Here is a 13,591-nt window from a genome sequence, read left to right on the forward strand (position 1 = left end):
AGGTCCGGATTTCCAGCCTAGGGAATCCATCCCTAGGCCTTGATGGAAAGGCAGAACTCAGATGGACGGAAGTCTGAGACAAGAATGAGTGAAGTCTAAGATGTGAGAGAGCAAGTCTATGTTGATATTCAAACTAAGGAAACTTTACAGGAGTTGTACAGATCTTTATACACTGGAAGGGATCCAAGAGGATCGGTAAGCTGAACACAAATGCTATGTACGAGCATGTGGAAACATATTAGTAAGTATGAACAGAACATAAGTAAATGAACTCGGATATGAACAGAGTACAAGGATCAATAAGCAAGACGGAAACAGAGATAACCGAAGTCCGGAGTCAAGGGGATTACCATAAGGAGATAGACGCTGATTTAAGGTTTGGGCTTTGGATATGAGTATAGGTCGGATCCAGAGGTCTAGAGATATCAGATGAAGTGTCTGGATATCGGATGAGCGGATCCAGAGATCTAGGTAAAGACAGGACTAGGATAAGGGTCATGGATATAGACCAATAGTCTAGGGAAGTAGAGTCCAAGATGGAATGAGCTCGGATCCGATAGGACCAAGGGTGGATGAAGCAGGCTTAGCTGCAGAGGTCCGAAGGTATGGATATATGGATGTATGAAGGTGTACGGATCCAAACCGATAGTGGACTGGAGGACTAAAGGCATGGATAAGGGTATGGAGTCATGGATAAGGGTATGGAGGTCTGGATGTGCATCCGGAAGGCGTCCGGGAGGCGTGGGAACATCATCGGACGAAGGTCCGGAATACAGGATATGACACTGACCAACACTGAACCATTAAGGATTTTTATCGGAGGGCCAGCAGGAACAGGGAAATCGAGAGTGATTAATGCCTTGAAAGACTTCTTCGTCAGACGGAACCAGGCACGACAGTTCAGACTTGCCTCGTACATGGGAGTAGCCACTCGAAATATCTCTGGAATGACTCTACATGCATCACTTCTACTAAATCAAAGGCGCTTATCAACTGCAAATACCCAGACAAAACGAGACCTCACTGCGATGTGGGAGGGTACCGACTACTTATTCATAGACGAAGTGTCCATGATAAGCTGCGATTTTCTAACTAAGATTCATAATGCGTTAGTAGACGTGAAAGGGAACACTGCACCTTTCGGAGGAATAAATATCATCTTCGCAGGAGACTTCGCCCAGCTTTCGCCCGTAAGCGGCAAACAGTTGTATGCCCACCTCGACACTTGACGCTGTGGAACTACACAAGGTTGAAAGAACATATTCGGGAGGCTGCTCTGACTGTTGGTGAAGACAGTCGTCTTATTGAGAACAGTAATGCATCAGTCGGGTGCTGAAAATGAACGATTTGTCGAATTCCTTTCGCGCCTCCGTCAAGGAAAATGTACACAGGATGATTACCGACTTTTGCAGTCTAGAGTGATCACCAATAGCGCTAGACACAAAGACGACTGCGACTGGAAAGATGCTCCTATCATTGTGTGTGATAATGCAAGTAAAGATGAGCTAAATGTCAGAATGACGATGGCATTTGCGCAAAGGACTAGACACACCCTTCATTGGTACCATTGCACAGACAAACATCAAGGAAAGATACTATGTGACAAGGCCCTCGTGCAAAAAATGCAGCGTCTAAATTCCAGAAAAACAAACATGCGCCTTGGCAAGATCCCGCTGGTAATTGGCATGCTGATCCTCGTCTCCCAGAACTTTGATGTTGAAGGCAGAATTGTCAATGGCAGTACAGGAAAGCTCATGAAAGTCAGATACTCACTCAATGATGAAGGACAACGGGTCTTAAGATCCTGCATCGTAGAAATCAGTCATTCAATGGACGAAGCGCTCCCAAACTTGTCCCCGCACGAGATCCCAATAATCAAAGACTCCACAGAGCTTAAATTCACCCACCCCAATTCCAAAAAAATGTGTCGAATCACTCGAACGCAAGTGCCAGTACTTCCAGGATTTGTGATCACAGCACATAAGTCACAAGGACAGACACTTGAGAAAATCATCATTGATCTCGGTTCTAAATGGTGTCGAGGCGCCGAAAAGCCATATGTGATGGTATCCCATGTGACAAGTCTGCAAAGTTTATTCGTTCTTCGGCCGTTCAATTACAATGTTATCTGCTCACACCCTTCACAGGACGTCCGTCAGGAAATGGTTCGATTAGACGTGTTAAATCTAAATACCATCATAGACACACCATATGCAAGCGAAGAACAACAGAAACAAGCGTGAAACCGATTACCCTCCCTGTCCATGCCAATCACAGAGAATGAACCGTGTGATCAAAAACACCAAACCAATGCATTAAACAACCTGCAACAGGCCATAGCGTTAATCCAAAGCACAGCAGGAACCCGGGCCGGGACAGCACAACCACCTTCTCGATGAAAAGAAAGAAAGCACCCGGGCCTTGAAGACGACGAAAATAATGCAGGCACACAGGCACCCACCTGTTCTTCAACAGGTGACAATCCCATGCCTCAACCAGCACACCTTCCTCCACAATGTACAAAACATCGCAGAATGTCTTGACTGCTGACGAGATCAGATTTTGTCAGCAGTGACATGACGTATCATACTGTGCGTCATACCCTTGTAATCCTTACCTCTTTTTATTTAAGTATGATGTTCGACATAGTACAGGTCGCTGACTCTTTCACTTGAACCATCACTATGTCTTCGGCTGATATTGAAGTCAAATGCTTCTCGCAATGTGTTGCCGATGGTATATATGACCGAGTCGCTGATGCCATTATGAGCCTTGAGAAGGATGGCCTGGGCGAAGCAGATTTTGGAATTGATTGGACCACGACCGTCCAAGATAATTACAGTGGGACCAATTGGTCCTATGTCAACACCAAGGATGGTCGCCCATTCAGAACGAATATTGTTGGGCAAATCGCCACTTCAACATGCGGCATGAAGCATTCCACGAAAGGCACTCACTTTACCAAAAAGGTGAGTCTGTATACTACTGACTTATAAGCACGATCTAACATTCAAAATGAGAACATACTGCTAAGCGATTCAGACACAGTCAAATGGAAGTGGGCTATTTCCAAACCCACACTAAGCTCCCCGAACCTGATAGACATATGGGAGAACCAATTAACATCAATTGAGGACTGGGTTAGCGAGGAAAGCAAGAGAGCGGCGACAGTCAGCTCGAAAAATAACACTATACAACCACTAACACACTCAACAGGGTTCAAAAATAAATGCATGCATCAATAAGAGTGCCAGTGACCTCCAATACACAGACCTCATCATGCTGACGTCGCAACACATCTACGAGGTAAGAAAATCAATAAAAGAGTTCCACATTTACTGTGACTCACCTTCTCCTACAGAAACCAGAAGGCATCAATGCCAACCAAGATGCCACTCCTTGACTGAATGAAACGAAAGAACATGGAAGACAGTATGATAGGACAGCAGAGTATGGCAGCATCCACGAGCTCAATAGCAACCTCGAACACCAACATGAACATTCCGACTCCTGCTCCGGTGTCATGCATGGTATGGAGTTCATACCATGACATATATGAATAGCAGTGTAAAAGGAGATGAGTAGAGGAGTGTACAAAGGATATACTTCCTACTTATGTAAGCTTTGTTTCTATTTATTTAGTTGTATTTGTAGTTTCTGTCTCTTTCCATTATTTGTTTATGTTTATTCAGCCACTTGATTACATCAGTGAGCCACTCAGATATGTTTGTAAGCATGTCATGTGACTGGTAATATTCTGATTTGTAAGGACTTTCCATGACTCATCATGTTTTGTCATGATTTGTCATGCTTTGTAATATTATTTTACTCATGTACTTTAGTAAGCAGCTGATTCAGCACACCAAAAGGCTTGGTTTGCAAGCATAATCTTACCAATCCAGTGATGACTCATTGCTTAGTAAGGATGGTTTCTAAAATGTATATAAGGACTCCATTCTCACATAATATATAAGTTTTTCCCCTTCCATTCTTTTCCCAAACCGTGTGGGAACGTAGGAATTTGAAGTCAGGAGTTTTCCCACTTTCTGTCTCAACACTGTGAGATCACGAAGAAAGTGAAGGCCTACGAGTTGCCTTTGAAAACAATCGTATTCTTTTAGTCTAGATTGATTGTATACTATCTTACAGGGATCGCCTATACAATAATCTATTGTTTTATCCATCGTCTTACGTATTCATGCCACATTCAGTTCAGAGAGGTCCATATTACCTACTAGGTTTGAGTTAACCTGACAAAATATATATACTCCTTTACTATCAAGAAGTGATCTAGCAAAGAAGTAATTTATTACCCTTTGGCCACCCATGAACACCACGTTATCAACCGAGAAGTAGAAAATACGTTGACCGTGAACTTGAGGAGCTGGCACCTTAGTCTTACAGCAGTTGCATAATGGTAGAGGCCGGCGGTATTTCCAAAAAAAAAACATGCATTTATTTAAAAAAAGTAGTCCTACAAAGATTGAATTTTATCTCAACAACGAAGCAAGCTATTGACATGGTCCAAGCGACAAAACTGATCAGAAAAATCGAACGAAGATGACCAGCGAAAAAACTAAGTGATTCGGTGAAGTTGGTAGTCACCTGCCCTCAGAGCCAGTAGAACTACGAAGATTGGTTTTTATTTCAATAACTGAAGCAAGATGACGACAAGCGGTAAGATGCAAACATGATCGGAAAAATGAGGCGCAGACGACTGCAGAAAGAATGGAATTATTTAGCGAAGAGGACACTTGCCTCATGTGACACAAGTCGTGTCTATTAGCATAAAAACCAAATTCACACACAACTCACTTTTCCCGGTCTGCTACATTATCTTGCGGGATGGCGAAGGCTTCTACCCGAGTGCGCAATGACAAGGAGCCTCGGAAACGCAGGCCGTCCTCCCAAAAAGAAATTTCAGCCCCCCAGTATGACCCAGGTGGAAGTTCAAGTTCCTCCAACTCCAGAAGTCGTCTCGAAGCCTAAACCACGGCCACGGCCCATTCCACAAAAAAAGCTCGGCACTCCGGAGTCGTCAGCGGCCACAGTGCCAGGTGGATCCAGCTCCACACCAGATGTTGGAGCAACTGTAGTGGCATCAAAGTCCACTGACTTTGATGAGAACACAGCCGCCGCTGCATTGTTACTTGGCTTAGCTCGGCCAGTTGGAGACTCGGAGGTCCCAGATCCGGCTGGGGAATACAATATCGAGGAAGAAGACTTCTTCCAGAACCTCAAAGAATCCGAGACCGGTGGCCTGGATGACGAGCATAGCCAGTTGGAAGATGAGGATGGTGAGTAATGTGTCACTGCTCTCATAAACGAAACTTACTACCTCTGTCTGTGACATAGAATCTGAATCGGACGATGGCATCGAAGATAATGAAGAACCTGAGACTGACGAAGATGTTGTTGACATACCTCTCCATGTGCCAGTCAATGGCGTCCTTGACACTTTGACTGTGAGGTCCGATATATCCTGGGAGATTTTCTGTCGCAAGATTGCAAAGGCTATGGAGATCTCCCTAGAGGATCTCAGTATTGCCTACAAGTTTTCAACCAATGCGAAGATGGATCCCCCACGTAAACTCGACTCAGCTCGCAACCTGCTCCAGTTGCTTGAGGATGCAAGTGAAGAACTCAGCAGTGCAACCAGAAGGTCACGGAAGAAGAAGTTTTCAGTAGTTGTTGTTGATCTACGGTTGCCAGAAGTAAGCAAAGGTGAATTGAAGAAGGGGGCATTGACTGGCAGTAAGACAAAGGTAAGCTCGAATAAGAAATGTGGCAAAACACAAAATAACCTACGAATTCACTTAGGCTCGATCAAGCAAGAAGGGAAAGGCAGACAACGAGGACAGTGATGATGATGGAAAACCTACTGATTCTGTCAACTGGAATAATGACACTGATGTTGCGAAACTCCCCCCTCCGAAGATTGTTGTTGGATTGCAACTGAAATATGCCTGTGCGCAACACCAAGGGTGTTGTTTTGTCATGAAAAATGGTGACCATCATAAAATTCCATTGTCCGACATAAGCCACTGGGCGTTCATGATTGTATGAGTACTACTTCACTTATTCGCTAAGTGATTGTGCTGACGAGACTATTACAGAACAAGTTTCCTGATGAATACAACTTGGGAAAACCTCCCCCTCAGCTCAAGATCGAGGATCATGATGCACAGAGAAGACAGGCAGACCCTGTTTCCATAGTTAAACAACTTGAAACTGCTTCGTCAAGTCCTGCAGCCAGCAGAATTCAACAGGTACCAGAGCATGTATATCAGGGACCGGCAAACATACTTAGCATGCAGCCGCCTGCTTACCATCATGTGGCACCTCACCCATTCAATGTTCCTCAGCCGATTGTGCCCCCTCCTTTCTACAATTATCTGCCGCCTGTTCCCAGTCAGCTCTACTATCCACCACAATCATATCAGTATCCAAACCAGAACCACGATCATTACTCATTCGCATACCAACACCATTTCCCAGGTCCGAATTATCATACTCACGATCGAGATCATCATTTCCGTCGACGTCCTTCACCCGATTTCGAGTCGGACATTGATCAAGCTGTTGATGCCAGCAATCCTGCACTCTATCCACTCATATCTGACTGGCTCCAGGAACTGGATCAAGGGCCACGGGGTGATAACCGCGTGTTTGCAAGAGATAGCATTATTGACTATTTTCATATCTTTGGGTATAAGCGCCTGTTCGAGATCATTGACCCGGCACTCACCATTGCAGAGAAGATTTTGGGATGGTGTCCTGACGTCTCTGTTGGGACTGCAAGGCTTATTGAGACATATGCGAGAAAGGACTGTGAGGTGATAAAGGCGGAACAGATGCAGCATCTTAGGCACAAGCGCAGACGGTCATATTACTAGTACGAACATTTTGTCTACACATACTTAGACCATATCTAATTTGTCACCCGTAATTACAAGTATTGACATTTATGAAACCATGCCGCTGCATCATTCGGTGTCACAGTAAATATCGCATCATTCAATACAGCGTAAACATCAGCATCATCACAGGCCCTCTGTTGCCATCTGAAGTCTAAGCTGATCACGACGAAGATGGTGTTTCATGGCTGAAAATGCCAGTTCGATGGGGTTAAAGTCTGGAGAATATGGCGGCAAGAATTCAAATCTCATTCCCCTGCAAAGACACCGGCAGTTAGATGGAACAATACCTGAATGATCAAGTTACTCTACCGTTCGAGTATCATTTCCTGTACAAGCGCGGATTTGTGAATGCTACAGTTGTCCATGACTATGACCGAGTTCGGACCAGGGAAGGGATTCATTTGATCGAGTAACGCATCTATGAACTTAGAAAATCTTCTCTTGGTGAAAGAGCCCTCGATAATGTCCACGAGCAGGATCCCTGATAAGCTAAGGGCTGGGAGCACTGAGTACCTATCAGTTCTCGGAAATGAGTACACTTCCACTTCAAGTGATTGTTGACTGGTCATACCGTCGGCCACGAACAAAAAAAACCCTTTGTAATGCACGTCTATTTGTTCGTGAGTAGCCATAACCACGATGGCCAGTACGCCGATCTACGGAGCTCTCGTCAACAAATATGAGTTGATCAGGCCGATACTGGAGGCCAATCCGATACATGAATTCAGCACGTTTATCAGCATTCCGCTCTCTCGCTTCTCGAGTAATCTATCGCACATGTCAATCAAACATTGTTGTCAATAAGAATCAAGACACAAACCTTCTTCCTTGAGTAGCCCGTGCGATGAAGCGTTCGCCAGATCGTGGATAATGACAGGTTTTTCCCGCGAGCATTGCTAATCTCATCACGGAGCTCGTCTAGATACATATCACAGCTGCGGGACAAACAGCCATGCATGTACTTTTGTTATGTCAGAATTTGTGCAGAAGGAGATTGAATGCAGTGGACGCACCTCGATATCTTCCAAGTCCATTATTCGAGCTCTACCACCACTCCGGCTTTCTTTGTATGGCTTCCCAGTCAATTGATAGCATTGCGCAATCTTTTCTATTGTTGATTTGCTTGCACCAGTGTATGCCATGATTTTGGACGTGTCAAGGAGTGGTAGCATTCGGATGATAATTTCGCATAGTTCTTGTGATGATTTGTGGCCTTTCATAGTAGGGGGTAAGAGAGATTTTTGACGGAGAAAAACCGTTGTTGTAGACTGTTGGCTCTGAGGGCAGGTGACTACCAACTTCACCGAATCGCTTAGTTTTTTCGCTGGTCATCTTCGTTCGATTTTTCTGATCAGTTTTGTCGCTTGGACCATGTCAATAGCTTGCTTCGTTGTTGAGATAAAATTCAATCTTTGTAGGACTACTTTTTTTAAATAAATGCACATTTTTTTTTGGAAATACTGCCGGCCTCTACCATTATGCAAATTGCTGTAAAGAATACAATTGTGATAGTCATTGTATTCTGATCAACATATAAGACCCTCAAGTAAGAAGACAACCGGATAAAGGTATTCATCATCCTCGCGCTCCTACACATAATCTGCTCATTCTATAAAAGTCGCTCCAAGAGCACTATACGACCCGCGGATCCTGCTGGACTACTGCGGGTCATATTTTCAGCTGCGACAAAACAAACTGAAGCAGCTCAACATTTATGACTTGGCAGAGAATGGCGGAAAACTCATCCCTATGCAGGAGACTTACTCCAAATTGAGGCCTGGAATGCTCGTTCTCGCTGTCTGCGACGCTCACATATACAACATGGTGCAGAATGGCCAGCTGACCAGTGTGGGTACCAAACAGCGTCGTTCGAAAACAGTTGCTAACAGACCCTCTCAGACTTTCCAGCTCGGTGTACAAGCCATAAAGGTCCTGGATGCTTCTGATGAACCTGTCAATGAGCACATGATCCCCATCCTTTCCATGACATCCATTCACATGTCAAAGGACGACTCTGCCATTGCGGGTTTTTCTACATTTGACGTTGCCATCAGCCCCGCCAAAAAAAACAAAACACGCAAACAGCCAAAAACACAAGGGAGGGAAGGGAAAAGAAAAAGAAAAAAATGGACTGACTGCGACTCAGTTGGCAAAGTTCACGTCTTCCTGTTCTTCTTCTCGCGACTCAATTTCTGTATTTCTAACTTCAGCCTGCTTCTCGTTATAGCACTCGCCTGTATCCTCGTCTGGGTTCCGACTTGTCTTGTACTTATATTCATGGCACGTTGGATTGTTCTCGTTGATTCTACAATATTTGTATCTGTAGCAGTTAAAATCAAATCAATACACGTCATGGCTCGGGAAAAACCGAACGTAGCGGGCTCTGCCGCGTGTGGCCTTTCGCATTATAAGCTGTAGCACCAGCTAAAGTGGCAACACCTGCTACCTTTTTTGGGCACTCGGTGTGCCATAGCAGAATGTATTCCAGCCCTATACCATGGTGGTGCTCAATTTATGTGTCATATTAATAATGATGTTGCTGTCCATAGTCTGTATCTGATACCTTGCTCAGATGGAGCAGAGGAGGCTGGAGCATATTGGCTTGGCCAGCTGACGTGCTCCCCCTGCAATCATTTGCACAGCCTGATGACTGCCAAGTCAACTAATCATACTTTACACATAGTGCGAGACAGATGAGTCTGCTCCAGTTCATGCCAATTATTTAGGCCTCATTCGGTAACCATACATTGTATAAACGAAATTTACAAAATACAAAATTTCGAAAGTCCCGGCATGATACCAGCCGCAAGCTGAGATTCAATTTGCTTTGCTTCTGACCATGACTTCATCAAAGTCTCATCCTGATGATCTCCAACACCAGCACATTTGGCTTGCCGTCGCTGCTATAATCATCTGCTCTCAGATACAACTAGCTAATATGACGCGAAAGGCTCCTAAACAGCCAAAGGCCCAGTGGGGGTTTTGATGAGATTGATGCCATGCTCACATATCTTATCGCGGAGAAGTCATCACTGGCAGGGGCAACATTCAAAGACATGATATACAATCAAGCTGCGATAGAGATCGCAAGCAAGCGGACACATGGGCCTCCCAAAACTGGGGAGCAGTGCAAGAGTAAATGGGGGACGGTATGTTATTTCATATTGATTGCCGCCATCATTGCACTGATTACATCTATGTAGTTAAAGACTACTTTCCAAGCCATCCAGACGTATCGCTCTAAGTCAGGCTGTCATTGGGATGATGAGTGTGGGGCCAACATCGATGGGCCCACCGCTGAAGCTGTGTGGAAGGAACATGTTAGTAAGAAGGTATGTGCCAATATCGCTTTGATCTTCACTGAAACTGACGCTTTACAGTCCAACTCGCCCATGAAACCATTCAAAAATAATGGTTGGCCTTTCTATTCAACGATGGACCAAATCCTCCCCGAGAAGAGCGCTGCACAAGGAACGGCTGCATACAACCCTGCCCAATCAGCTGCACCGGCTGTGGAGCAACCGGTTGCAAGCACAAGCAGCGCACCTCATGATGCTGACATGAGCATGATGGATGTTGAAAGCATGGGGCCGCCTCCTTTTATTCCAAACCTCTTTCCCATCGACACCAGTGTGGCCCAGTGGCCTCCTTTCATTCCTGATCTCACTCCCATGAAGCCCAGCATGGCCCAGCCGAACCTCGGCTGGGGTGCTCCCCCCCCTGGTCCTATATTTGCAGGTGGCAGTATCAGTGTTGCCCCCCCCCACGTCGTCTGTCCCTATGTCATCAGGCTCCAGCACTGGCAAGCGTTCACACTCCGAGATGACCCAAGGTCATTCGGCTCCTCCCTCCACCACCTACACTTCAGTGTCGCAGGTGACAAAGCCGGAATCGGAGAAGAAACCAAGGCTGTCAACAGCCAGTGGTAAGACGCGCCCAAGCACAAGCAAGAAGAACATTCAAGACACTGCCAACACAGCTGTGTTGATGAATCTTCAAGGCACTATCAACCACCTGTCAGATTCATTGAACACGAACTTCGGCACTGACGAGGCTCGTGTAGCTGAACATAGGTCAGCGCGCACTGAAGTTAATGCAGTCAGCTACAGGGATCTCGAAGGACGATAAGGTGATTCTCATGCATGTGTTCATGACGAACGCAGCAGCATGTGATACGTTCTTAGATGTTGATGACCCTGAGCTGCGTGAAGCATTTTTAGAATCTATGATCGCCCGTGCCAAACAAGAGAACCCTACCATGTAGCTCCTACTTTTCCCGCTCGTTTTTTGTTTGTAGGCTTACTAGTTGTAGCCCTAGCCCTTCTTTGCGTTATACAAGTAGCTTCATGTGCTCGTTTGATCCTTGCATAAAACTTTCAATTGTAGCTACAAAACAATTCTATTCTACAGCAGTCTCGTCAAACTCGCGCCCATCATAAAGGTCATCTTCGGCTTCATCTTCCTCGTCAAGATCAGAACCTAGATCTTCATCATCCTCTAAGTCATGCTCGCGTAAGTAAGCCTCATAATCCTCCCACATGTGTGTCGTGATGCGATCACGGCGTGCATTAGCAGATTGTGCATGCAGGTCCATTCTCAGCTGCTAGAGGATCTCCTTGATGGCTTGGATTGTTGTTCACGACACTCATTGATGGTAATGGATCTTCGAATGGGTCATGAACCTGTATAAAATTATGTAGGGCGCATAGCGCCGCAGGAATCCGAGCTTGAGTGTTGATCCTGTATTCCGGGGATAAGAGGAGAATGCGAAAGCGTCATTTTAAGACGCCGAAGATTTGTTCAATGACATTTCAGTGCTGAGGCAGTGACGAAGATTGAAGAGTTCTTCTTTATTGACAGGTCTGAAAATATAATATTGGTTTGATTGAAATAAAAAAAAACACGAGTGAAACAACTACCTCACACTGGCGCGACCCCATTCAGCAGAGGTGGTATTGAACACCATGATAAGGAATCAAAAGCTCTTCACAGGACGGAAATCCTGCATCCGCAAGAAGGTATTTACTGGGGGGGATTTTCAAGCCACCTTCAAGCGCTTGATCCCAAAGCCGCACGTCCGTTGCAGAGCCTTCCCACCCAGTCAATGCATACGTGAACATAAGGTCAAAGTTGCATGCAAAAAGGCAATTCTGGGAGAGAAATCCTTTGCGGTTGTGATAGACTGTGGCGCTCAGCTGAAGGAGGGAATGCGTGAATATGGCTACCGTCGAGTGCTCCTATAGCATCCTTAAAATATGGCCAGCGTTTCGGATTGTTGCGTATTTTGGCGGGGACGGGGTCATTGTCAGCAGGAAAGCATATGTATTTATTATAAAATGGATGAGATGCGAATATGTCGAGCATCTTGCGAAAATACCTACAAAGGCATCAGAACTAATAGTTTTTCCTAATATAAACTAACCATACCGAGAAATAGTGTCGTTCGAGCGCTGGAAGCGTTCGCCGACATGGCGAATTGTTAATCCTGTAACACAGGAGTAGAGGAATATGGCGAGCTGCTCTTCAAGCGAGACATATCGTGAATCTGTGTGACCTGAGGGAACGGAGCTCGTTGATCAGAGCCTCAAACACTGTGAACATGCATCCCGAGCTCGCAGTGGATGCAGTTCAGGATGACCAACAATAAGTTCTATGACCCATTCATGGCCTGATAGTGCAGATGTGTGATACGGCTCAGGGGCTTGGGGAATTTGTGTGGCCTGTAGAACCACCTGTGCGGTGGCAGCAACAAGAATGCTGATAAGAAGTACCATATAACGAAACATCCAGCTCGCGAACTGTTAGTTGCGCCAAATGCTGGCCCTGAGTTGGCCGAATGCGTTGAGCGGCGAGGAGACGTTGATAAGGAATCAAGGGGTGAGGAAACAAAGGACCGAGGAGGGGCTGATGAAGGGGCTGAACAGGCCCATCCATGACACTAATAAATTGTTGATTACTAGTAACGTTGAACTTAGGATCGAGTCGTCGAACTACAGTTACTACTGGGCATTGATCAGGATAGTGATGATCTTGCCGATCATGTTCAAGCTCCGCTTACATGCCGGGACTTTCGAAATTTTGTATTTTGTAAATTTCAGTTTATACAACGGTTACCGAACGAGGCCTTAGCACACTCAATAGGCAGGGCAGAAGGGAAAGGGGCATGATCAATTGGACTCTGAAATTGATAGCCAAGAATGATCATGACAGGTGCTCCAGAACTTTGTCTACAAGATGATGTAGAGACTCGCGTTTCTGCAGGCACATATGGGCTCATTTTACAAATTCTGACAACTGGTCTTCATGGCACAACTCGCACCATCATCCACCAAGTCTTCAGTCGACTCTGCATATCACGCGCAACTTTCCCGTGAAACGCGCCATAGGCGCGCCACTTTCCTGCACTATGCGCAGCATTCCCATGTGCGCGCCTTGTGCGCTTTCTCGCGCTTAAGCGCACTGCGTCGCGCATCATCCAGGAGCATCCATCTACCATCCAACCAGTCCCTCGGTATGTCCCTTTTCATTATCTGACCATATTTAGCATATTACACTTCCTATTTCATCATGGACCCTTACTTTACATCACTTTACCTCATTTACATACTTAGAGCGCTCCCTATTCGGCTCCGAGCCCTGGGAGAGCGCTTAGGTAGAACTTACATACTCTC

At 45.6% G+C, this 13,591-nt stretch overlaps 5 protein-coding genes across 5 annotated transcripts; 4 read left to right on the forward strand and 1 right to left on the reverse strand.

The window, feature by feature from the left end:
• Positions 1-1,316: 1,316 nt before the first annotated feature.
• DFJ58DRAFT_844429 (uncharacterized protein) lies at positions 1,317-2,243 on the forward strand (the record flags this gene model as incomplete). The annotated part of the gene is made up of 1 exon (XM_041393079.1): positions 1,317-2,243. One exon carries the CDS (start codon positions 1,317-1,319, stop codon positions 2,241-2,243), a length of 927 nt encoding a protein of 308 aa, XP_041240171.1.
• A 441-nt stretch (positions 2,244-2,684) lies between these two features.
• DFJ58DRAFT_844430 (uncharacterized protein) lies at positions 2,685-3,403 on the forward strand (the record flags this gene model as incomplete). The annotated part of the gene is made up of 4 exons (XM_041393080.1): positions 2,685-2,969; positions 3,021-3,170; positions 3,217-3,306; positions 3,362-3,403. 4 exons carry the CDS (start codon positions 2,685-2,687, stop codon positions 3,401-3,403), a joined length of 567 nt encoding a protein of 188 aa, XP_041240172.1.
• A 1,470-nt stretch (positions 3,404-4,873) lies between these two features.
• Positions 4,874-6,896, forward strand: DFJ58DRAFT_854542 (uncharacterized protein; the record flags this gene model as incomplete). The annotated part of the gene is made up of 4 exons (XM_041393872.1): positions 4,874-5,297; positions 5,356-5,765; positions 5,821-6,060; positions 6,117-6,896. 4 exons carry the CDS (start codon positions 4,874-4,876, stop codon positions 6,894-6,896), a joined length of 1,854 nt encoding a protein of 617 aa, XP_041240173.1.
• A 680-nt stretch (positions 6,897-7,576) lies between these two features.
• Positions 7,577-8,140, reverse strand: DFJ58DRAFT_844432 (uncharacterized protein; the record flags this gene model as incomplete). The annotated part of the gene is made up of 3 exons (XM_041393081.1): positions 7,577-7,688; positions 7,741-7,838; positions 7,934-8,140. 3 exons carry the CDS (start codon positions 8,138-8,140, stop codon positions 7,577-7,579), a joined length of 417 nt encoding a protein of 138 aa, XP_041240174.1.
• A 1,779-nt stretch (positions 8,141-9,919) lies between these two features.
• Positions 9,920-11,184, forward strand: DFJ58DRAFT_731745 (uncharacterized protein; the record flags this gene model as incomplete). The annotated part of the gene is made up of 5 exons (XM_041386085.1): positions 9,920-10,069; positions 10,124-10,252; positions 10,301-10,658; positions 10,711-10,979; positions 11,020-11,184. The coding sequence occupies 5 exons, from the start codon at positions 9,920-9,922 to the stop codon at positions 11,182-11,184; spliced, it is 1,071 nt and encodes a 356-aa protein (XP_041240175.1).
• Positions 11,185-13,591: the final 2,407 nt, after the last annotated feature.

Source organism: Suillus subalutaceus (genome assembly GCF_016647625.1).
Source record: "Suillus subalutaceus strain FC151 chromosome Unknown DFJ58scaffold_111, whole genome shotgun sequence".
Taxonomy (NCBI): domain Eukaryota; kingdom Fungi; phylum Basidiomycota; class Agaricomycetes; order Boletales; family Suillaceae; genus Suillus; species Suillus subalutaceus.